At 49.4% G+C, this 25,637-nt stretch overlaps 1 protein-coding gene across 3 annotated transcripts; it reads right to left on the minus strand.

Moving 5' to 3' along the window:
- NFYB (nuclear transcription factor Y subunit beta) lies at positions 1-24,751 on the minus strand. 3 transcript variants are annotated; one of them, XM_055118502.1, is made up of 9 exons: positions 23,390-24,431; positions 22,971-23,130; positions 22,207-22,286; positions 14,667-14,760; positions 9,921-10,051; positions 7,214-7,411; positions 3,322-3,403; positions 2,082-2,161; positions 1-1,705 (listed from the first exon to the last, which is right to left on the minus strand). In XM_055118502.1, the coding sequence occupies exons 3-9, from the start codon at positions 22,210-22,212 to the stop codon at positions 1,673-1,675; spliced, it is 624 nt and encodes a 207-aa protein (XP_054974477.1). In that variant the 5' UTR covers positions 22,213-22,286; positions 22,971-23,130; positions 23,390-24,431; the 3' UTR covers positions 1-1,672. The 3 variants fall into 3 exon arrangements, with proteins under 3 accessions (XP_054974477.1, XP_054974478.1, XP_054974476.1); XM_055118503.1 differs by lacking the exons at positions 22,971-23,130; positions 23,390-24,431 and adding an exon at positions 24,619-24,751; XM_055118501.1 differs by having other exon boundaries at positions 22,971-24,431.
- Positions 24,752-25,637: the final 886 nt, after the last annotated feature.

A 25,637-nucleotide genomic window follows, 5' to 3' on the forward strand; every position in this document is an offset into this window, starting at 1 on the left:
TCAGTGAAGTGTTATTTTATATCCTAAATGATATAAGTAGTCAAAATGTCCAAGAGGTAATTAAATAATAATGGTTCAACCATATAACAGAACAGGGGAAAATGTTCACAATATATTATTAAGTGGGGGAAAAAGGGTTACAAAACATTATCCAAGTATGAGCTCATTTTTATAAAAATACACATATTTAGCAAGTAAAAGGACAGATGTTATTTATCAAGTTATTTACATTGGTTATTTCAACATAGTAGGAAAATGGCTGATTCTGCTTCACCATCTGACTAGCTTTATTTTCTGCAATGAAGATTATTTAAAGGGGAAATTATTGAGGGAGTTTATTACTTCACATAGGTCAAGATACCCCCAAGGCTCCTCTGGAAAGTTCCCGTTCTGGCCTCGTTTTGGGAAACGGCTTCTACCTTGTACACTTCCATGTCCTCCTAAGGTGATGTTCACTCAAACTCCCCCTGAGGCAAACTGTACAGCGGCAACTGGGATTTCAAAAGCCTTTTCAAATTGTCATTAAAAGAGAAAATACAAATCCTCACTCTGAAAAAAAAAAAAAAAAAAACCCACAAAGCACCCAAGCACATACTACTAAATTATACAAAGTTACATCATCTGTGTTTAGTTTATTGCCAAGGTGAAGACAGCACGCTGCAAGCTGGAGCTTCTGTCCCCTCTCGCACCCGGGCTCCGGGCGGGCCGGACGCACACCACGGCTGACGTCTCTTGGTTCCCACGGTAGAACAGAAACTGACATTTCATTAAAAAGGCAAAATGAGGATATTTACTATCAGTCTCTCCAAGTTCTCTTCTGGAAGATAAGATGATCGCATTGGGAGATAGGCCTCGGGAAAAAAATCATAAATCATACACAAGATGGAAGGGGCAGACCAGTTCAAGAGCACTGCGACTACATTAAACATCAACAGATTCCAACATCATCATCGGGTGACTCAAAACAAATGAGCCTTTTTAACAAAAGATCCGGTAGAACAAAACTCTCTTAACAGGCACAAGGAACAGTGTAAACACCGCTGACGGCCACCAGGTTTTACAGGCAGACAACTGGCTGCTGCGTTCACACTTAATTTTTCAGTTAAAACAGCGTGGCTGAGGCTATGAATGCTTGGGAAAAAAAAAAAACTTACTTAATAAATATGGCGATGCCATAAAATCTAGCTAGGTTATCATGCAAGATATTAATAATCAAGACAAACTCAAATTTATAATAAAGGCAACTTGCATTCAAAATGAACTCTACCCTTGTATTTTATTAAAAGGGCAAACATCATGAATTAACCCAGCTGCTTACTTGAATTACAAAAGTAACATGATTCAATATGAAAATAAGAAACTGTCTACAAATCTCTGACAGTAATAAATTGCAATATACAATGCATACAGGAGTCATACAGAGCAACAAACTCTCGTACAAAACAAAAATAGTTTAATACCTTTAAAATCCAAATTTTTCCTTTTAAAATCATTCATGAAAAAGATTCTCAAGTCAGAATTAACACCTCAATTAGTCAAGCATCAGGAAGCTACATTACAGCTATTTAATATACAGAGAGACATCTTCCACCACTCATTTCTTGCTGATGTCTCCGTGCCGGAAATCACAGGCTCTCGCTTGCTACACTCCTTATTCCGTCATTCCTTCAGATCATGAAAACTGAATTTGCTGAACACCAGAAATCTAAAAATCAGAAAATTTAAATTCAGCAGAATTAAAACAGCATAAGAATATTATAAATATCCAAAGAAAAAAATAGACAATGAAAATGATGATCTCTACTTCTAAATTCTTCCTACCCGGGGAAGCCAAGGGAGCTACTTAAAGGTTTTCTGTGTATCTTACTAGTAATCTTCAACAGAAATATGAACATGTGTGTATGCATTTTTTGGTAATCATGAGACTACTATGCACAATCATACTATAAGAAAGCAATTTTTAACAACCTTCTTTAACAAGTCATAATAATGATACTTTGAATTGCCTGTGATAAATTAATGGATATAAGCCATTTTAAAAATAATTTTTAAAAAATTTTTATTTTAAAAAGATCCCGTACCTGTTGATAGGATGTTGTGTAAACCATAACATTTTGTTGTTGACCATCTGCAGTTATTAAACCAGCTGGTAACTGATTAGCTAAAAGAAAATAAAACAAGTTAAAGCAAGAAAACCTTGCATTTACTTTGTTGAATCTGAAGCTTAAGTTTTACCATTAACATCTCATAATTCTGTCATTCACCCCCTTTCATTTAAAATAAAAAGCTTCACTGGTGAAATGCCGGGTGTTGGAACACCATGACTGAAACCCAATCGTGAACAACTTTGTAACTGCATCTCATGGTGATTCAATTAAAAAATAAAATGAAATAGGGGCTGGAGCGATAGCACATCGGGGAGGGCGTTTGCCTTGCACTCGGCTGACCTGGGTTCAATTCCCAGCATCCCATATGGTCCCCCGAGCACCGCCAGAATTCCTGAGTGCAGAGCCAGGAGTAACCCCTGTGAATCGCCGGGTGTGAGCCAAAAAGAAAAAAAAAAAATGCTCCCTAAAAAAAAGCATTTTTCCATTTGCTGAGTAACTATCACTGTGTATCCCATTAACTGTCCCTCTGGACAAAGACTCTGCAGGGCGGTGAGTCTGCGGGCAGACCGACCTGTGCCGCCTGGCTGGCCCAGGCACTTACATCATCACGCAGTTCTCTTACATAAGAAGTAAATAGTATTTGTGAAATATCATCACCACAGAGCTTTCATTTCAGTACTAGTAATTTCACAATGAAAAGACCCTTTACTTCAAATTTAAGTTCAAAGACTTGATATTATAAGCTAAAGTTTCCAGTATTCCTCTCATATGTAGATTTTAAACCCAAAACTAGAGGCTGTGGAAACCAGGACGGTCAAAGATTTAAAATACCTGCAGAATTAAAACGTCAGCACTTCTGACTGACCTCGAATGTGGGGACACGAACTAAATTCAACAGTTCAAAACAGTGCGACACGGAGCGTGGTGCCGCCCTTCCCAGGGAGCCACTACGGGCAGCCGGGTGACTGGCCACGGAACCCCCGTGACAGGGCCAGGAAGAGAGGAGGCAGGTAGGGCGCCTCCTGCACAGGCTGATCAGGGCCTGATCCCCGCACCTCGGAGGGTCCCCAAGCACTGCCAGCAGTGACCCAAGTGCAGAGCCAGGAGGAAGGCCTGAGCACTCTCCGGGCTGACCCAAAATCCAAGAAATGAACGAAAATTCCCATGACTTGTGAGCACAGATCCTGTTCCGCAAATGGGCAACATCGCTTACTAAATGCCTCCTCCGTTAGCTCCTCGCTGAGGCCGTCTGTAGCCGTGACTGCTCCACCAATTCCCTTCTCCCCTTTCATGGCCTGTGGGAAGAAAACAAGAGCATCACTGGTATTCGAAGGAAACGCTAGGACAGTGGGTAAGACCCTGGCCTTGTAAGTGGCCAAGCCTGGTGTGAACCCCAGAATCCCGTAAGGCCCCCTGAGCACCAGCAGCAGTGATTCCTGAGAGCAGAGCCGGGAATAATCAATCCTTGAACACTGCTGGATGTGGTCCAAAAGCAAAGGGAAAATAAGTATCTCTAAACGACAATGAACCTACTTATTTCTGAAAACTAGGGGCTTCAACTATTAGGTTATTATAACTGCAGCACTGTCGTCCTGTTGTTCGATTTGCTCGAGCGGGCATCAGTAACATCTCCATTGTGAGACTTGTTACTGTTTTTGGCATAACTAATACGCCACGGGTAGCTTGCCAGGCTCTGCTGTGCGGGCGGGATATTCTCAGTAGCTTGCCGGGCTCTCTGAGAGGGACGGAGGAATCGAACCAGGGTCGGCTGTGCGCAAGGCAAACACCTTACCTGCTGTGCTATATAATGTAACTATTCTGGTCGATTACATATGAAGAAGCCTGTCAGAATGTTAGCTTTATATAAAAACAAAAGCATCTGTAAGACAGTATTTGTAATGGCAGAGAAAATCTAAAACACTTATGAGTAAAAATAAAGAAATTGCTCAAAGGGGAGAAATATTCATACCTACAATAATAGAAAGTGCTCACAAAGCTCAAGAACAAAAACCTCCCACAAATAATCCCACCAAGAGACGGGAGAGGAAATGACCAGACACTTCTCTGAAAAGAATATATATACGGACAGCAGGCATATAAGAAAATGTTCATCATGAAAATAGGATACTGTCATTTCCACACCAGTGAGGAAGGAGCCCCCGTCCACTACTGGTGGGAATGTAAATAAACGCAGCCTCTATGGAAAATGGTAGAGACGCTACTCAGGAAAATTAAAATGGGCCAGAGAGCTCAACAGGCCAGGTATGCTGCCCAGCACCCCACGGTCCACTGAAACAAAAACCAAAAAACTCAAAAATAGTACTTCCTCATTACCTAATGATTTCAGTCTTGAGCATTTACCCCAAGGATACAAAAACAAAAGTTCAAAAGGATCCACGCACACCTATATTCATTGCAGCGTTTTATTTACAACAGTCAACATCTGGAAACAACATAAAATGGATGGGTAAAGGAACTGGTGAGGGGGCAGAGAGACAGTCCAGTGGGGAGGGCACTTGCTTTCACATCTCCAGCAGCCCGTGTGTCCCCAGAGCACCGCCAGGATTGATTCCTGAGTGCAGAGCCGGAGTAACGCCTGAGCACTACAGGATGTGGCCCAAAACCAAAAACAACAACAGTTTAAAAAATGAACTGTGGGGGCTGGAGTGATAGCACAGCGGGTAGGGCGTTTGCCTTGCACACGGCCAACCCAGGTTCGAATCCCAGCATCCCATATGGTCCCCTGAGCACCGCCAGGGGTAATTCCTGAGTGCAGAGCCAGGAGTAACCCCTGTGCATCGCTGGGTGTGACCCAAAAAAAAAAAAAAAAAGAACTGTGGTGAATATGCCCCATGATGTCGATATTCCTCATTGACAAGGAACGATGAACTCTTGCCTTTTATTACAGCTTGGATGGAATTGGAAGTCATCACGTCAAGAAAGGTCAGAGGGAAAGGATGAAAGATGACCTTACACGTGGTACAAAGCAAAGGCGAGGGAGTGGACAGTATCTAGTGACAACTCCTTGGAATCTGAATATAGAACTGAGGTAATGGAGGCGGGAGGGAGGAAGAGGAGAAAGGAAGAAGCGGACTAGAAATGACCCCTGGACACTGAAGGGGAATCCTGGGCCCCGCAGGTGATGGGGCAATAACCTTGTACACCACAAGAGTGAACGCAAACACTATTGTAACAATGTCATCTCAATCACACTAAAAAATAAAAGAAAATGCTCTAGTTCCAAATTCTACCTACAGATGAAGACTACTGCAATATATATATATATATATACATATATATATATATAAATGCTCAGCCTATGAATCAACTAGAAATGCCCCAAGGTACCACACGTTGCTTAGCCAAATGGATGAAGCTGTAGCAGCAAGCTTAGGGTTAAAATCAGGCCAGGTGTCCAGCTTGGACAGAAAAATGTCTCACATCTTTGGCACCGAGCGTTTCAAACTGCTAAATCAAGTTTCCAGTTTGGACAAAAGATCTCTAAGTTTCTTTCCACATTCAGGTGCTACGATGCTGAAGAAGAGGGTAAAACCTGTAAGCAACGGACATAATTTGGCCCTACTTGACACGCTCCCATGTTGGAGGGGAGGGAGAGAGAGAGAAAGGGAGAGGAGACGGAGAGAGGGACAGAGAGGGGGAGGGGGAGGAGGAGAGACTTAAGCTTTCACAAAACTCATACCACAGCTACAGAGAACCCAGACAGAAGGAGAGGAGAGAAAGGCGCTTGCCACACACATGGTCCACCCAGGTCTGCTCCCCAGCACATCATATGGGCCCCCGAGCAGGGGCCACTGAGCACAGAGCCAGGAGCAAACCCTGAGCACCACTGGATGTGGGCCCTCCCAACAACCCCCCCCCAAATTCCAGCAAACAAAAACCACAAAGGAAGCCCAGAGAAAAGGCTTCAGAATGCAACCAATAGAACAGAGGAACAGAGTCCTGACTCTTTGTTTTCCGCAAGGCCACCACACAGGCCCGATAGGAAACTGGCTCTGGGCGCCGTCCCTCCACCTGCCCCCGAGGAACCCCGGTGGTCTCCAACTTGCAAAACCCAGTGAGAAGCCCAGGTACGCAGGCTCAGTGACGGCCAACTCCAGGCCTCAAGGGACAGGGGATGGGCCGGTCCTTCCCTTCTCCCCGCCCCTATGGGGGCCCTGGATGCCACGCCCACGAGCTGCCTCTGGCTGCTGTGTAAGCTCCTCAACGGCCACGATCCAGAGACACACAAAGGAATCTCGGAATCAAGCAGCTCGCTGCAGAGATTTCTCCAGACCCTAATATCTAAAATTTTAGAATTCCAGGAGTGCGCGGCCGCAAGACATTTCATGCTATCCATAACAAGCAATACAAAATAAACTATCTAACATCTGCCCGTTCGACAGGTTTGAGTGGTGGGAAGAAGCAATGGTGGCGGGACTGGTGTCGAAATCACTGGATCACTGTCGGAATGTTAAATGTGATCCATTATTGTGAACACCTTTATGAAAATAAAATTAAAAAAAAAAAAAGATAAAGAAAACTGGCTTTGAGGCACGAGCCTGAGTTAGCAAGAGAAGAGCAGCACGCTCCTCTATGGACGGCTCAGTGCTGAAGCTAGTCCTTCCATTAACAACTATGATGCAGGCGCCTCATTATTAGCCTTTCTTTGCAGACCAGGAAACCAAGACTTAAAAAGCCCTGACTAATTTGCCTAGGGTCCCAAAGTTCACGAGGGCGGGGCACAGATTCCGTCTTCCAGGTCCTCTGAGTCATCAGCTGTCACTGGTAATAAAGGACGCAAAGCTTATTTTTATAAGTGACTATACATTGCTGAGGAATGTTTCAGAATTTGCGACAATATGGATTTTAAAAGGGAAATACCCGGGGCTGGAGCAATAGCACAGCGGGTAGGGCGTTTGCCTTGCATGAGGCTGACCCGGGTTTGATTTCCAGAATCCCATATGGTCCCCCAGTACCGCCAGGAGTAATTCCTGAGTGCAGAGCCAGGAGTAACCCCTGAGCACCGCCCGGGTTATTCAAAAAGAAAAAAAAAAAAAAAAGAGAAATACCTTTAAAAAGTTAAAGTAAATCGACAGTTTACTTACTTCTCTGAACTTTTGAAGGTATAATTTTAGAGGTTCTACATAACTGTCGAAGCCCAAGGTAGACATGGCGAAGAGGATATCTTCCCCGTTGATTGTCTTCCGTTTCTCCTGGTGACATCTCTCACTGGCTTCTGAGGTGATAAAGCTGATGAACTCACTCACACATTCTTGAACACATTCTTTGGCATCTTTTGCAATCTGCACAGAAAAATCATAAATGCATATATCACTATCATTGTCATCCCGTTGTTCATCAATTTATTCAAGCGGGCACCAGTAACGTCTTCATTCGTCCCAGCCATGAGATTTTAGCGGCCTCTCCTTACTCGTCTTTCCCAACGATTGGAGGTTTTTTCATGGTCAGGGGAATGAGACCTATTGTTACTGTTTTTGGCATATCGAATATGCCATGGGAAGCTTGCCAGGCTCTGCTGTGTGGGGATACTCTTGGTAGTTTGCTGGGCTCTCCCAGAGGCACACACCAAACACACACACACACACACACACACACACTGTAGCACTGTCCTCCCGCTATTCATCGATTTGCTCGAGTGGGCATCAGTAACGTCTCCATTGTGAGACTTGTTTCTGTTTTGAACATACTGAATATGCCACGGGGAGCTTGCCAGGCTCTGCCGTGCGGGCAGGATACTCTCGGTAGCTTGCCGGGCTCTCTGAGCGGGATGGAGGAATCGAACCCGGGTCGGCTGTGTGCAAGGCAAATGCTCTACCAGCTGTGCTATCACTCCAGCCTATATATATGTGTGTATATATATTGGCGGGAAACATAATCTCCACCTTCCAACAATCTGCAAGAATAAGAAGCTACTCAGAGTCCCACTTTCAGTTAATGGCTAACTTGAACCTCTGACGTCGGCTGATCACATCGCTATAGTGTGTGCTATCAAAGTCCCAGCCAACCCTCAGAGAATAAAACAAAGTACAAATAGGAAAAACCTGACAAAGTATTCCCAGAAAGCCTACGTAATTTAGGAATAAAAGTAACCAGTGAATGTTCCAACTGCCCCTATAAAGTCTGTACCTCAAACAAAGTGAAAAATCACCCCTGTTCTACAAGCCGGGGCCAGCTCCCCACCCCCAAGCCCCCACAGACTCCAGGGAGGAGCAGCAAGGGGGAAGAGAGAAGCATGGGGTCAGGTGGCACTGTGCCAGGCAGTGGCCTGGCGAGCGGGAGGCTGTTCACGCACACACTGCAACCTCCTGGTAAGAACAATTCTATAGCACCGGCCTCTGCCTTCTCCTGCACACCAGCAACAGCCCTCGGAGGGGCCTGAAGACCCTTCTAATGAATGCAGTAAATCAAACCAGTCCAAAGCCTCTTTGGAATGAAGCTGTATAATTTCTGGACTGTCTTTACCCCATGCATATTCAGGGAAAAAGTAACAAAAAGTGCTTAAATAATACAACAGAAATCACTTTTAGGGGGTCGTCATCATCATCATCATCATCATCATCCCATTGATTGTCGATTTTCTAGAGCAGTCTCAGTACTGTCTCCATTGGTCCTAGCCCTGAGATTTTAGAAGCCTCTCTTTACTCATCCTTCTCAACTGTGCCATATTAGAGACTCTTTCATGGTCAGGGGAATGAAACCCATCATTGTTACTGGTTTTGGCATATGAATATGCCACAGGGAGCTTGACAGGCTCTCCCATGGTTTTGGGGGGTAGTCAGGTTAAAAAATAATTTTAACACCTCAAAATAATTTTAAAATTAAAACATTCGACATTTGAGTTTTAAAATGTTAAACACTGGGGCTGGAGTGATAGCACAGCGAGTAGGGCATTTGCCTTGCACGCGGCTGACCCAGGCTCGATTCCCAGCATCCCATACGGTCCCCTGAGCACCGCCAGGAGAAATTCCTGAGTGCAGAGCCAGGAGTAACCCCTGTGCATCGCCAGGTGTGACCCAAAAAGCAAAAAAAAAAAAAAAAAAAGGAAAGAAAATCCTCAGTAGAATTAAAATGCGTATTAGTACGGTAATCATATTACTTTAAATGTTTCCCAATATAAAGACTCTCAAATTCCTTATGAGTCCAACACGATGTCCACAACTTCCTCTGCTTTAAATGGAGCGTTCTACAGTGCCGGGCGCCATGCGGTGCTGGGTATCAAACCCGAGCCCTACAGGGCAGACGGGCCCCAGCCTTCCCACCCGTTGGCCCAGCCCCAGAGGACCGCACCGGGGCAGGCGGGAGCTGGGTTTCTGCCCTACACCCAGCAGTACTCAGGGACTAGTTACGGCTCAGGGGGTCATGTGGGGCGACAGGGACTCACACCAGGGTCAGCAGCCCGCAAGAGAAGCATCTTACCCCCTTTAAGGCCTCTCTGACCCCCAGGTTCTAAGAGACTCTTAATTCGTTTTTTTTTTTTTCTTCCCGTTTTGGGTCATACCTGGCAATGCACAGGGGTTACTCCTGGCTCTGCACTCAGGAACGCCCTACCCGCTGTGCTATTGCTCCAGCCCCTCTTAATTCGGTCTTATCTACTTTCAGTAAGCGGGCGAGGGGAGCAAAACTGGGAAGCTGACAGAACCAAAGCTGAACCAGGGCTCAGGGCCGACGGACGGAGAACTGAAACGGCCCCTTCTCTGCTGCCGGCCGCGTGCGTGAGCGCGGTCCACGCTGACTGCGCTTCCCCTGCGTCCGTGCCGCTCCCCGCCCCCCAGCCCCGGGCGCCATCGATACCTTTCCCGTCTGAGGGATGGCGTTTTTCATTATCCTCGCCACATTCGCAATTGGAAGATAGATGTCTTGTTCTCTGAAACTTTCTTTGGAGCCATTTGTGTCTTCGTGATCGTTCATGCTGTCCTCTGTATCTAATTAAAAAAAAAAAAATCCAGTTTGAGCAGCCCCTTTCTGGTTTGTTCTGGGGCCCCACCGAGAGCTTACTCCTGGCTCTGTGCTCAGAGATCATTCCTGGGGGCCTCAGGGGCCACGTGGGGGGGGGGGTGACGGAGACACTCTCTCTCTAGGCCCCAAACATCTTTGTATTTCAAGAGCACACTGAACTGACCACCCGCACTGAACTGGGGTAGGGACCTTCCTGGCCATTTCCTGTCCCGCGGAAGGAGGCGGGTATCTGCGAGAGAGAGACTGACCTTCAACAGGAGGAAGTGCGGTTCTTTCACCCTATTCACTACGTCCAACCCACTTCCGAGGATACTGGGATCCCCACCCGGGCCCGCTGAGTGCTGGGGGCCCAGACAGCAGAGCCTCTCAGCCTGGAACCCGCACCTATGGGTGGCGGCAGAGACCAAGGCCCAGCCTCAGGCGGGCAGGGCAGGTGATGTTTAGCCCCTGGGCCACGGCCCTGCCGTTCTATTCTTTCCCACTCCCCCTATGAGATGTCTGCAACCTGGCATCAGGGCTGAGTCTGGGGTAGAGCATCTCCCGCGGAGAAAGAGCCTGGGAATACCCACTGCGCGGATTCTCACACACTATGACCTATGGCTCCCGGCATGTTGCCAGATAAAGAGGTTTTGTCTCTCTGAAGCCAGTTTGCAGAAAATGGAAAACCTGAGCATTACTGACTCAACTGCATAACAGCTAATCTAGTAATGGTTTTGAACTATAGCAATAGACCAATGCACTTATACAGCAAGTTTCTGGATTATATTGCTTTAGCTCTAACTGAAGCCTTTCCAGAATCGGTACTATTCACTTACGACTAATGCTGTATCTCTGGAGTTTCTACTCTCTATTAAATAAGGCTGATTCAATAAGCTGAAATAAGTTGAACTGAATCAATTTTTTTTTCAGGGAGGGGGAGGTACACCCCACAGTGCTCAGGACTCACTCCCGACTCTGCACTCAGAGATCACTCCTGGTGGGCTCAGGGGACCAGGTGGAGTGCAGGGGACTGAATGTAGGTGGGCCCCAGGCAAGACACACGCGCTACCCACTGCACTACCTCTCCAGCCCCTAGGGCTTTTATTTTTATGAGTTTAAATGAGGCTATCAAGTTTCAATTGTTTTTCTATTAGAAATAAATATCCTAATAGAAATTTGAGCATTTCTAGCAGAATGCAGTAGTTTTATAGTAGTCCCCCAGCCCCAACCTGTCTTAACTTTCTCCTACAAAAATGCACCGTCAAGTGTTCTGTGGGCTTTTTGGGTTTTGTTTCGGGGCCACATCTGGCAGTGCTCAAGGCTTACTCCTGGGTCTACACTCAGGAATTACTCCAGGCAGGAAACATATGGAATGCCAGGGATTCAGCATGTGCCTGACCCTTTGTTCTATCTCTTTGGCCCTGCCCTTCATGTTTTCTAAATTTTACAGTACAGAATGTCACAAAAGCCAATTAGTTTTTTTTTTTTAAAAGCCAATTAGTTTTGATAGGTAGCATAATCACAATGCTGCCATTGAAATTCCTGACACAATTCAAGCATTAAATAAAAAGTCTATACACAGGTATTAAAAATACAATAGCTAGCAACTCACCCTCTAAGATTACTCACATACCAACTGAATAAGAATCTGTTATATTGAACAGGAACTTAGTAACAGATTTACTAAGAAATTTCAGAAAGGAATGCTTTAATTATAGACTTTTCTAAAATTCAACACTCTTGAAGGCTATTTCTAAAAATAGCATGGCACACTTTTTTTAGACTTTGACAATACTGTGACCCCCCCCCAAAAAAAAAAGTTGAACTTCTCTGTTTTATATTTGGCACAAGACAAGGCTGCCCACTCTCACCACTTCTACTCAAGATAGTATTGGAAGTACTTGAAATTAGATGAGGAATAAAAAGGTCATTCAGATAGGAAAAGAAGAAGCCAAGCTTTCACTACTGGCAGATGACATGATATTGTATGTAGAAAATCTTAAAGACTACCAAAAAAAGTTCCTACAAACAACAGATTTGTAAAGTGGCAGGCTACAAAATGAACAGGTAAAAATCCATGGCTTTCCTAAATGCAAATAATGAAATAGAAGAGAGAATCTATTTTTAAAAAATTCCATTCACAATTATGCCTCTGAAAATCAAGGACCTTGGAATTAGCTTAACTAAAGAGGCAAAGACCATAAATACAGAGAAAACTACAAAACACTATAGAAATAAAAGAGGCTTCGAGGAAATGAAAACATATCCCCAGCTCTTGGATTGGGAGATAAACATTGTCATAATGGCAATACTCCCCAATGCATGGTACAGATTCAATTTAATCCCTGTAAAAATACTCATGACATTTTTCAAATAGATCAAATACTCACGAAATTCACATAAAAAAATTATCCCCTCCCCACACCCCAAAGGTCAAAGCAACTCTTCGGGGGAAAGCTGGGAGGCATCGCTTCTCCCAACTTCAAACAGTCTATAAAGCAGCAATCATTAAAGAGAGTAGTACTGGAAGAAGGACAGATTAATGGAAGAGTTGAAAATCCAGACACATCCTCAGTTAATCATTAATAAAGGAGCAAAAAGTATGAAGTGGAGCCAGGAATGCCTCTTTGTTCAACAAGTGGTGCTGGGAAAACTGGTTGATCACATGCAAAGAAATGCAGTCAGACCCTTTTCTGATGCCATGCGTTAAAGTCGAACCAAAATGCACTAAAGACCTCGATATGATACCTGAATCTAGCAAGTATTTAAGGAAAATATAGGCAGAACTCTCCATGGCATTAAAGCTCGAGGCATCTTTAAACATAAAAGGCCACTAACCATCCAAATGGAACCAACAGTAAACAAATGTGACTACATTAAACTAAGAAGGAAACTATAACCAGAATACAAAGACAGCCCACAGAAGGAGAAATTACTTGCCCAGCACTCATCTGATAAAGGATCAATATCCAAGATACACAAACCAATGCAGACCTCTACAAGAAAAAAACACCCGACCCTATAAAAAAAAAAATGGAGAGAAGAAATAGAACCACCTTAAAGACATACAAATGGCCAAAAGCACATGAAAAAATGCTCTACATCACTAGTCATCAGGAAAATGTATATCAAAACAACAAAGTCTCACTTCACACCAGAGAGACTGGCACACATCAAAACTAACAACAACCAGTGTTGGTGAGGATGCAGGAAAAAAGGAGACCCTCATTTACTGCTGGTAGCAATATCGACTAGTCCAGCCTTTTAAAAAGACAACATGGACATACCTCCAAAAACTAGGAACTGAGCTTCCACTTGACCCAGCAATACCTCTCCTGGGAATATATCCCAAGAGCCCCAAAACAATGCAGAAAAGGCTTCTACACTCCTATGATCATTGCAGCACTATTCACAATGGCCAACGTCCGGGAAAAAGGGCAAGTGTCCAAGGCTAGATGAGAAACTATAGTACACAAACACAACAGAATACCACTCAGTCGTCAGAAAAGATGAGTCGGGCCAGAGAGATAGCACAGTGGGTAGGGCGTTTGCCTTGCACATGGCTGACCCGAGTTTGATCCCTGGCATCCCATATGGTCCCCTGAGCACCGCCAGGAGTAATTCCTGAGTGCAAAGTCAGGAGTAACCCCCGAGCATCGCTGGGTGTGACCCAAAAAGCAAAAATAAATAAACAAATAAATAAAAATTAAAAATAAGAAAAGCTGAAATCATGCAATTTGCTGCTACGCGGGTGGGCTTGGAGAGTATCATGCTGAGTGAAATTAGCCACAAGGGGAGGAGCACACTCAGAATGGTTTCTCTCATTATGTGGGATAGAAAGAATTTTTGTAGGAGAATATCAAATGCCCAGAGGCAACAGAATCTTCAGGAGGAAGCTTGCCACTGGGGTGGGGGTGGGGACAAGCTAGGCAGGGGAGAAGGGGGGAGGGGAGAAGTGCCTGCCCCAGAGGCGGGCTGGGGGTGTGGGAGTGAGCAAGAGGGAAACTGGAGGGGCTGGACAGAACAGCGGGGAGGGCGTTTGCCTTGCACGTGGCCAACCCGGGTTCGATTCCCAGTATCCCATATGGTCCCCTGAGCACCTCCAGGAGTAATTCCTGAGTGCATGAGCCAGGAGTAACCCCTGTGCATCGGAGGGTGTGACCCAAAAAGCCAAAAAAAAAGAAAGAAAGAAAAAGAAAAGAGGGAAACTGGAGACACTGGCGAAGTGGACACTGGGAAAGGGACTAGTGTTGAACACTGTACGCCTGAAAATCAATCATGAATATCTTTGTAATTTTGTTGTGATTCACGGTTTAAAAAAAGAAAAAACTGGGGCAGAGTATGGAGGGGATTGTGGGGCCCTAGCCAGTGCCTCTGAGGCTACTCCTGGCTGAGTGCTCGGGTAGTCCCGGCAGCGTCTGGAGGACCGTGTGCTGCCAAGGGTGAACCGAGGGCACCAGCACGCAAAGCACACGCAACAGCCCCATCGGCTCTCTGCCCAGCCCAGATGCTGCCCCGAGTCAAGGCGCGGGTAACCCAGGACGGTGTGCTAATAAGGTCTTGTTTCCGCATGGGGACCGGTTTCTCGCCGGGGCTTCTCACCATCGTGAGGCTGTATGACGTAATGGCTTCCTCCGATGTAGTCTGCCGAAATTCCCAGTTGAGAAGCATCTGTTGTAGAACTGTCACCATCCATCTGGAAGAGAGAGAGAATTTTCAATACCCTGCAGTGGCCTGAACACCGCGTGACGCGGGCGCTCGCTTACGCCTGGAGTTCCCAGCACGGCCCGCCAGCTAAGCAGCCTTCACTCTGGCTCTCCCGCCAGGCCTGTGCGTCTCTGCTGCACCCTCGCTGCCAGCTCACGCCACTTCCACGGGCACTGCCACTGGTCTGACAACACATGGATGGGCTCCCCGCCCAATTCTGGACCCGCACAAGCCGCAACTACACCCGCATTCTGAAAGAAGCCGTCACCTCGGACTGCCGTTAGTGTTCCTTTCCTCTTTCCCTTACTCTCACACTTTTGGTTTTTGATTTTTTGGTGCCACACCTGAGCACGCTAGCTCCGCAGTCAATCACCGCGGTGATGCTTCGGGAGCCCTGGGAGGTGCCGGGGATCAAACCCAGGTCAGCCACATGCAAGGCAAGTGCCTTACCCAATGTATCATCACTCTTGCCCCTCAAACTTTTGATTTTTTAAAGAAAAGGAAGAGTTAGGAAGACTGGAAATCTGCAATTAAAAAACATGAATATTATAACCACAGACGGGGTGTTAAAACGACTATTTTAAAAGAAGGTTGCTTAATTAATTTCACCCAGCGCTAGAAGCATTCCAAGAGGAAGCTGTAGGGGGGAAAAACAACCGAACCATAAGCCCTGAACTGGCTCCATTCCATTCCAACAAGGCACATCCTGCAAGCCTTTCTGCTTTGCAAAGGAAACTATTCAAAACCATACAGGGTCGTCAATTTATGGGTGGAAAAAAAATATTTTTGGTTTTTATGCTACTACCAGCTTTGTGCTCAGGGGTTGTTCCTGGCAGTGTTTGGGGGGTTACATGGTGCTGGGAACTGAACCCACAGCTGCACATGTACAAGGCAAATACTCAACCACTGAGTCACATCCTGGACTTATGGAGGAAAATAAAATTTATGAACAATCTGAAGAAAAAGTACAGCAAAAAGTAAGTGTGATCTGTCCATTTTCAGATCAACTCAAGAAGAGACACTTGCTTTGCAATGCTCACCAGACCCAGCTCAAACATACATGTTATTAACTGCAAAAGCTGAGTCCTCATAAACACACGGTTTCCTCGATGTCTACTGGATTTTTATCTAATACTAAAATACCAGGCTGGTCTCCAAGTCTCTAACAACACAGAATTTCTCTGATACATCTGTTGACTGTGGAATCTAATTTAATTTAGATACCGATACACATTCAAAATCTATATAGTTGTTTTGCAGGGGGGGGGGGAAGAGAATAGAGCTCACCTAACTCAACACTTTGTGAGAGTAAAGAGCACCTAAGTACTTGGATCTTTCAGAAGCATCTAAGATGTGTTAGAAAACAAAGTTGGCGAACTCTGATGATCCCTAAAAACAAGCATCTTTTACAAGTGCATTTCTACATAAAATGGCAATAACAAGGCTGCCTTCCCCATCTCCAAAAGTTAGTATGAATAAAAGGGAACACTACCCAAATAATAATTTGATCCTAAATGCAAACACCACACCAGAAGATGTGTCGGATCTGCTGGGTTGGTTAGCCATGACGGAGGGTGCAATCAGAAAGGCTGTGCCCCGGGGCCGAGAGGCAGGCAAGACAGACTGCTCGCCCTGCAGAGACCTGGGCTTCAGCCCCGCATCCCAGATGGTCCTCTGAGCACTAACAGGTGTGGCCCCCAAACAAAAACAAACAAAATAAGAAATAGCAACAGATACTCATTGCTAAATAAGTACTTGTAAACTTGTAATACTCCAGGAGTCTTTATAAATTAGTTGATGAACAGGGCACTGTTCAAATAACCACAGCCTGTGTGATGAATTAATTTATAAACAGGATACTTAAAAAGTATTCAAAGCGGGGCCTGCGCAAGTCCAGCGGGTAAGGCACTTGCCTTGCATGCGGCCGACCTGGGTACAATCCCCAGCATTCCACATGGTCCCCCGAGCACTGCCAGGAGTAACTCCCGAGTGCAGAGTCAGAGAAACCCTGGAGCACTGTCAGGTGTGGCCCAAAAACAAACTCCCCAAAGAAAGAACTAGAAGCGAAAGGTTTAATCAGTGGTTTTCAATGGTTAGTCTATAAAAAGACTGAGAGCAGTGGTTTAAACCACATTATCTTGTCATACATTGTCTTGTGCCTGGAAGTGGCACAAGATTAACATTTTAATGAACATCATTAGCTCGTGCACCTTAGTCTCCTGTACAAAATGCTTCTCAAGTCCATGCGGTTGTCAGAATTAACAAGCAGAAGCCTCTGCCGAGGGGAGTGCTGGGCGCTGTCAGCCTCGCAGACACGCCGCCGCTCCCTCCTTCTAGCCGTCTTTAATCGCCTCAGTCCAAACCTTTCTGCCCTCTCACACTCTCTCCTTTCTGCATTAAAACCTGCCCTATACTTAATCCCCTGGCTCCCTATCCTCCTGAAATCTGATCCATGACGAAACTTAAACATTCCCTCCTTTCACCCCCAAATTCCCTCTACCCCGTGCCTCCTTAGCGGCGACCCTACCTAACTCTGCCCATGGAACGTGGGTGAAACTTGTTAGATACATTCTGACACTCCAATGCTTGTCCCTGGGTCTGAAACTTCCGATGAGAGACAGCTCTAAGCTCTAAGGGCTGAGCAGAGCCCTTGCATGTTGGAGGCCTGGGTTCCACCACTGACACCAAACAGTCACTGACCTCCTAGCACCACCAGGGGGTCCTAGTCCCTCCCGGTTGCCCCCAACTTTACAAAGCAGACTGTGGATTGCAGGTGAACGGGTCTGCAAATGTTCACCAAGTCGGCTTGTATTTCCGGCCTAGGTCCCTGCTGGTGATGTAACCCTCACAACACAGGCAGTCCTGTCCTCACTGTGCAGAGCAGACAAATGCCACGTAAACTGGGGGCAGGGCCAGGGCGAGGAATCAGCCCGTGAATGCGTCTAAGGCACAGGTTCTAGAATGTGACCTTTGGTTTGAATTCCCTGCCACGAAACCTCGAGAACACGGAGCGAGAAAAGGGTACCGTATGAAGACTTAGTGTCATACAATAGGAATACGCAGAAAATATTATACAGCTACGGAATAATTACAAATAATTGCTACTGCCAAGGAAGACAAAGATGCTTTGTTTCACGCAGGAAGAGCTTGTTCCAGTTTGTTTGTTCTGTTTGGGGGCCACACCCAGCAGTGCTCAGGGCTTACTGTGCCTCAGCACTCAGGGATCACTCCGGGAGGCGGGACCACATGGGATGCCAGAGATCAGACCCAGGTTGGCTGCATGCAAGGCAGACGCCCTCTCCACTGTGCCAACTGCGGCCCCCTGGAGAGCTTACTCTGGAAGAGGCGTCACTAGTCCGGGAGTCAAGGAGAGCTGCAGGATATGGCACGGAGAAAAAGGCACAGAAAGACGGCAAGTGTTGCTGGTAAAGAAACGGGGAAACGAGAGGAGGGGGTTGGAACCAGCAGCTGAGGCAGAAGACTCGGAAGGGCCACACTGCTCACTCGGGGTGAGAGCACGGGCAGCATGAAAAGCAGACTGGGACCCGGGACAGGACACTGGGCTACGAGCACGGACTCAGGAATCCTCTGATAAACACCGTCGACAGTGCTGGCGAGGCCCTCTCAGGATGGCCTCAGGATGCCTCTAGATTCCTGCAGCCGGGGAGACGGCTGGGGAAGGTCCAGGGGAGGAGAGCTGGGCAGCGGGAGAACCCAGTCATGAATGTCCAGGGGAACTAGGAGGCCCAGTGGTGACCCTCACGATCCCGATAGAAGAACAGAGAAACGGGGGACAGAGCGATAGTGCAGCGGGGAGGGCATTTCCCTCGCACGCGGCCGACCTGGGTTTCATGCCCGGCATCCCATATGGTCCCCTGAGCACTGCCAGGAGTAATTCCTGAGTGCAGAATCAGGGAGTGACCCAAAAAGAAAGAACAACAACAACAACAACAACAAAACAGAAATCCACGTATGAATCCAATCTACACGGAGACAGGACGGGTTGGGTAATGACAAAGACCGTGGGTAACCGATCAAGCATTAATCCACGAGGTCTGGTAAGCAAAGACAGGCACAATTAAGTCCCATTAATTTTATAGCTTAATCTAATTATTTTATTGAACTCATAAAGTTCAGACCTGGTTTGATCCCTGGCAGCCACACGATCCCCTCGGGTACCACCAGAAGCCACCTGAGCACAGAATGGAGTAGCTTACACACAAAAACAAAAGGCCCCACTTATAAAACATGTGCCATGAATGGTCAGTGGGCTAAGCTAATAAATTTGCTGATACATATGTCTTAATCTAGCTAGGTTCAAACTAAGAATCTGCAGTCAGGGCTGGAGACCTAGTCCAGCGGGCAGGGCACTTGCCTCGCAAACAGCCCACCCTGGGTTTGAGTCCCGGCACCACACGTGGTCTCCCGAGCACCGCCAGGAGTGATTCCTGAGTGCAGAGCCAGGAGTAACCCCTGAGCACCACCGGGCACAGGCACCTTCTCCACCCCGCAAAACAAAACAAAACAAAAAGTTGCAGTCAACAGTTCCCTCTCAGACGTTTCACATCCACTGAACATTCTGGGAGTAACCCCTGCCCTGCAGTGCTCATCAGGCCGATGCATGTTAGGTGACGGAGGAAGCCTGAGCATGACTGGCCGGAGAAGAGCCGGAGTCTCGGGGCTTCGCGGGGTTGGTTCCTGACAGCGTGGTCCCTCTACACTCTAAGTTACTGACCGCACGTAACACTTAAAGTTGCATCTCAAAGAGGGGCAACACTGTGATTCAGCCAAGAGGTGACCAGGTATGCAGGTTCCTGCAACTCCAGGCACAAACCCTAACTCTGGGGAAGGTGACACCCCACTTTCAGTCATGTGTCCTGCCACCCCCCTTTTTCCTGGCTGTTGGGTCACACTCAGCGATGCTCAGGGGTTACTCCTGGCTCTGCACTCAGGAATCACTCCTGGCAGTGCTCAGGGGACCATATACTGGGGGTCCAACCCGTATATGGCAACGTGCAAGGCAAACGCCCTCGCCGCTGTGCTATCGCTCCAGCCCCTCAGTCATGTATCTTTATGTTCAGCCTCGGTATTCCCTTGTCTGAAATGGAGTTGAAGCGAACGGCATACTTAGAAAAAGAGTACTGAAGCTAGAGAGACGGTACACCACGTAAGGCACTTGCCTTGCACGCAGCCAACCTGGGTTTGATCCCCAGCATCCCCTAAGGTCCTCTGCACACTTCCAGGAAGAACTGTTGAGTGCAGAGCTGAGAGTAAGCCCTGAGCACTGTTGGCTTTGAGTGCCCCCCACCCCGACCTATCACCACCAAATAAATAAATATTCCTTCTGGTAAGAACGCAACAAATGTGACAAGCTGATAACTGACCCCGCAAATACCCTTCTCATCTGCTCTCCAGGGTGCAAGTCTCCCCTCTCATAAAACCCACCCTCCCACCTGTTCTTGGGATCACACTCCTCCCTGTCTCTTTGGGGACAAGAAATACAAAGACCCCCTCACCTCCAGTTGATCTTCACTCTCCCTTAAACACGCTTGACTCCCTCCTAAAACTGAGAGCACAAGGAAGCGAGGAAAGTCTGAGTCCCTACGCACTTCCTCGTCCCTACTTAAACTCCCTGCCGCGTGTTTTCACCCCAAGATGAGAGTGAGACTATTCTTTTGTTTTTGTGCCACCCCTGGGGGTTTACTCCTGGCTCTGTGCTCAGGGTCGAATCCTGGCAGTGCTGGGGACTGAACCGGGGCCAGGGGCAAGCAAGGAAAGCGCACTGACCCCAGACTCCGTCTCTGGTCCGAGGCTGCTCTTAGCAGTCAAAGCACCGCTTTTACTCTCTTGGGGTTCTTGGCAGTGGGGACCCCTGCAGATCCGACATGAATACTTGGAACTCCCCTCTCCCCTTGACTGCCAAGGCAGTCTTCTTTCCACCTAATTCCTATTTACTAATTTTCTCCAAAGTAATCTTTTCCTCGCTCTCCTCTTATTCCCAAATGGATTCATTACACACCACGTCGATGCTTCGAACATCTGCGATCATCTCCTGCCTGCTAGCTTCCTCAAACAAGAGCTGCCTGTAGAATGTGCTGGATATCACATGCCCGCACATGGCAGACACTGCACACGCGAACGCGCCTCCCAGCCCCGGCAAGGCGGCAACGGAGAGGAGCTCTCCGGGTCCTTTGCGAATTGTCACCCATCAAACCCGGAACCTCACACGCAGATGCAGAGCAAGTGGCCCACTCTTGACTCCAGGTCTAATACCAATAGCATCCTTTTTATAGGCAAAATATGTCAGTCATTCCAGGCTCTCCCCCTCCTTCAAGTTCTAGCTAGTCTGTCACTTCTTCGTGTTGTCACCGGGAGAAGCGTCTCCTTCCCTACCCCCACTGAGTCACTCCCCAGCCCCGCAAAGGGCAGATGAGCTCCAAGACGCTCTCCGAAACACCACTTCGACAGCTCTGGACCCGAGAGTGGTTCTAGAAGCCCGCCGGCCCGTAACCTAACGGAAGGGCCTTCCACCTGTCTCCGGGCCTTGGAAACAGCGAGGGTGCTGCGTGCCTGGTGCCGGGCCCCTGGGCGCTGCCGCTCTCCTCTTTCAGCAGGGAGGCGACTGCCAATGGAGGAAGTGAGTTGTGACATGCCTGAGGTCACAGATAACAGCGCGGATCCCAGGGCATGGCAAGCGGTATCTTGTCACTCGATTATCCTGCCTGCCCCACGGAGACCAGGCAGTGGCCCCATCCCCCGGCCCCGAGGGACCTCCAGAGACAGCCGAGCAGTGCTGGGGAGCAGACCCCGGACGGGACAGGGCTCAGGTCCCTCTGCACGCAGGGCACGGGGCTCTGACCACTGAACTCTCCCCGGCAGCACCAGGGTTTTGCCTGCCTAAATCCCACTCAGTCTTCAAGGCCCCACGGAGGCCTGCTGGCCCCTCCGCGACCTTCCCCAAGGCGAAGGTCTACCACACCTCCCTTCTTTTCTCTTGGGCTCCACTTCAAACCAGTATTTCCTAGGGACCAGGATGAAGTTCTGGGGCCCAGCACTTGCCTTGACGAGGGTGAGGCCCTAGGTCTGATCCCCGGCTTGCAGAAACAGAACCCAGACCCAACCCCAGGACGTCCTGTCCTGCACAAAACTGTCCTTCAGATATTCGATGGGACGCAAGACCTACCCGCTGAACACACAGCCCGTAAGAGCTGGGAGAAGCTTTTCACCCCGTAACCCTGACGGCCCTTAAGGACCCCTGGGAACCAAGCCATGTCAGACATGAAACCCCAGGAAGACCCGGAGCGGGCCCGGGGACTGTCTGACCTGAGAGGCGTCCACTCCATCAGGAATCACCAATTTATGTCAGTTATGGTTTTTGTCTCCAAGCAATTACTGCTCAAATCAAATTAACAAGTAACATGGTAAGCACACTTACTGTCATGAAACACGGTCGTCCGTGGATTCAGACTCAAGAACACCGGGTAAAAAGGTGCCCAATCTTTGCCCACTTTCAACCTAGAAGATAAACATCTATTAGAAAGATATAGCCTAGAGGCTTCCTGCCTAGTTAAAATTAGAAGACACATATAATTTTAACTCCTGTTCTTACTCACTGGAGCCCCGGGTATAAAACAATGCAAAAAAGCAGGCACCTGATAAATGTTAAATCAGAAAATTCCGGAGAAGCCTGAGAACTTAATCTAATATAATCCTGAACTTAGTCACAGTCAATGTAAATACTCATTGTAACATGTCAAGTCACATATGCAAGCCCCCCAATTATACATCTAAACTATTTAAAATAGTCGTGCCTTACTCATCAACTTAAATGGGACGGTGGGTTCTTAATGCTTTAGAATGAGTCTTCAGGGTCCACGAGCTCAAGAAAAATCTATCTGAGAACATAATGCCTTCAAATTAAATAGCTCAGATTATTCTGGAAAGAATCACTGCGCCAGAGAACACACACTGAAGAGTACACTCAATTAAGACCTTTATTTCTACTTTTAAAGCAACACCACCATTTTGGAATAAAATTGCATCTCAATAGCACTTCATTCCCACTGTAAAGTATAAATAGCTGAATAAATTGACATCAATTACAACGTTACAATTTCCATTTCTCATTTGCTCTTGCCCTTTTTCAAGTGAAACAATTAAATGGGGGGTGGGGGGGGCTATGTCAAAACAAAAACATACCCTTCCAAGTGTGAATTTTAAAGGCAGAAAACACATTCAAATTCCCCTTCCAGCACCAAATCGAGCAAAGAGCAGCAGAGAAACCGCTGCCAGTGAATTCCGATTTCCAAAATGCCTTTACAAGGGGGTCCAGGCAGCAGGGACGCTGCCAGAGCTGACGCTGGAATACGGGAATAACAGTATCTCCTTTTCAGATCCCGGGCTCCCTCCTAGTCCAAATTCCTTCCTTGCTAGCTGGGGTCATTTTATTTATTTATTTATTTTTTAAAAGGATGTTTTAAGAGGGAGGGAAACAAAACAAAACAAAACCCCGGGAGTGCTTAAGCTCTGGGGGGGGGGGGTGGAGGTGTTTATGTATTTTTGCGGCACCCCGCTCTCCGCTCTCCTCCTCCCCCCACCCCGACCTCACAGTCATTCACCCCAATAGTTTGTGTGTCTTTTGGTGCACAGAGCCAAAGCGTTCATAGGGTCTATATTTTCTTCCGGGCAGGTCGTGATAAATGTGCACGCTGGGGGGGCAGGGGGGGAATGTATACATCTGTTTAACATTGGAAGAAATGCAAATCTGTATGGGGGGGGGAAGCAGCCAACCCTCCTCCCCTCCACCCTCCCTCCATTCTTTGGCACCGACCCCCGCCCCAGCAGCAGCACCCCCCACCCGCCGCCCCGAGTGTCTTGCATGCAGCCCCGCCAGGGGCCCCCCGAAACTCGGGAGCAGCAGCAGCGGGGCGCGGGGGTGGGGGGCGGGCGGGCACCGAGTGGCCTTTTAAGGGAATCGGGCTCCAACTTTGCCGACTTGCCCGCCGCGAGACCCCCGCGGATGAATGAGCGCGGCGCGCCCGCGTCCCGGGCCAGGGTCCCTGCGGCGTCCGGGGCTGGGGGGTGGGGACCCCCGCGGCTGCCCGGGGCCGCCCCGGACCCCGCGGCGAGCGTGGCCCCCGGAGTAGGGGGGGGAGCGGCGCCCCGGAATTCTTTGTTCTCGCCGACTGGGGGCGCGGGGAGGGGGGGGGTGGTCCGGCACAGCCTCTTCCCCCACGCCCCGAAAACAAAATAATGATATTAATAAGAATGCAGCCGGGAAACCCCCCTCCTCACACACACACCCAGCCCGGGCGCTGCCTGGCCCCACCGCGGGGCCCCGCCAGATGGCCGCGTCCCGGCCCGCGTCCCCCGCGCCCCCGCGCCCCCGCGCCCCCGGCCGCGACCTGTCAGTCCCGCCCGAGCGCAGCCCCCCGACTCGCCCCGGCCCCGGCCCGGGCCCCGCGCCCAACGCCCGCCGCCGCCCGGGGCGCACAAAGCGGCCGCGCCCGGGGCGCCCCCCGCCGCCGCCGCCCCGGGACCCCCTTCCCGGGGAGCCCCGCACAAAATGGAGCCGCGACGGCGCCCCGAGCCCGGCCCGCCGCGGCCCGCACAAAGAGCCGCGCCGCAGCGCACGGACCCGGCCCGGCCCGCCCCGGCCCCGGCCCGGCCCCGGCCCCGGCCCGGCCCGGCCCGGCCCGGCCCGACCCGGCGGGCGGGAGGGCGGCGAGTGGCCCCCCGGCCGCGGCGGCGTTGGCGGCGGGGACGGCGCCGGGAGGAGACGGACATTTCATTCGAGCGAAAGTGGAGTCGCTCTAGGAGCGATCATTGGCCGAAGCGAGACACAAACCTCCAATGCAGCCCTGGTTGGCTCCCGTCTCCAATCGGCTGTTTGGTTGGACAGAAAATGGCTGCGAAGGAACCAGTCCCAGCGCGGAGCTCCGCTTCCAGGACGCGGCCTCCCCTCCCTCCGCCGCCCGCCGCTCCCTCGGCGCGACACCCTCCCGCCGCGCCGCCCGCCCGCGCGCCGCAGGCCCCGCCCCGGGCCCGCCCCCGGCGCGCCCGCCCCGCCCCCGGGCCCGCCCCGGGCGGCAGGCCCCGCCCCCGCGCGCCGGCCCCGCCCCCGGCCGCCCGGCTCGCCGCGGGTTTCCCCGGGCCGCCCCCCGGCCCCCGGCCCCGGCGCTCTCCCTCCGGGTCCGCGCGGGCCCGCCTCGCTCCCGCAGGGTTGCAGCGTTTGCCCGGGCCTGGGGGAGATGGATGCGGCGCGCCCTCCCCCCGCCCACACCTCCACGTGCCAAAGGCCGCCCCCCCCCCCCCCCCCCGGGCCGGGCGCCCTGACTTTGCAGGGGCAGAAGCCGCCGGCCCTCCGGCCGCCAGGGGCACTCTGAGCTCCCCCCCCCCGGGGGTTGTATTTGCAAGGGTGGGCACCTCCGGAGCCGCCGGCAGTCCGCAGCTGCTGCCCACCCCCCTCCACACACACGCACACCCGTGAACGTCGCCAAATGCACGACGACGTGCTTTTGACACTTCGGTCGTGGAGTTCGGGGGGTTGGATTTGGGGGTTACCGGTTTTCTTTCCTCTTTTAAATTTTTTTAATTTTTTCTTTTTTTTTTTTTCCTTTCCGAGTTTATCTAATGATGCTGCCCTCAGGTTGAACGGGGTGGCTAGTCTAGCCAGACGATTGCCCCCCTGACTTAAGGCGTTGCGTTTCCTATTCCCCCAGTCCATCCCAACCCCTACCCCCCAAGTAGTCGGAACCTGACATGTGACTTTTCGCGACCAGATGGCATCTGGTGGGCCAGGATCCGCCTCGGGTCCCGCCTGACTGTGCAGTCTGGCTGAGTCCCACTCGCAGCGGGGTTCAGAAC

This window comes from Sorex araneus, chromosome 10 (assembly GCF_027595985.1).
Source record: "Sorex araneus isolate mSorAra2 chromosome 10, mSorAra2.pri, whole genome shotgun sequence".
Lineage (NCBI taxonomy): Eukaryota > Metazoa > Chordata > Mammalia > Eulipotyphla > Soricidae > Sorex > Sorex araneus.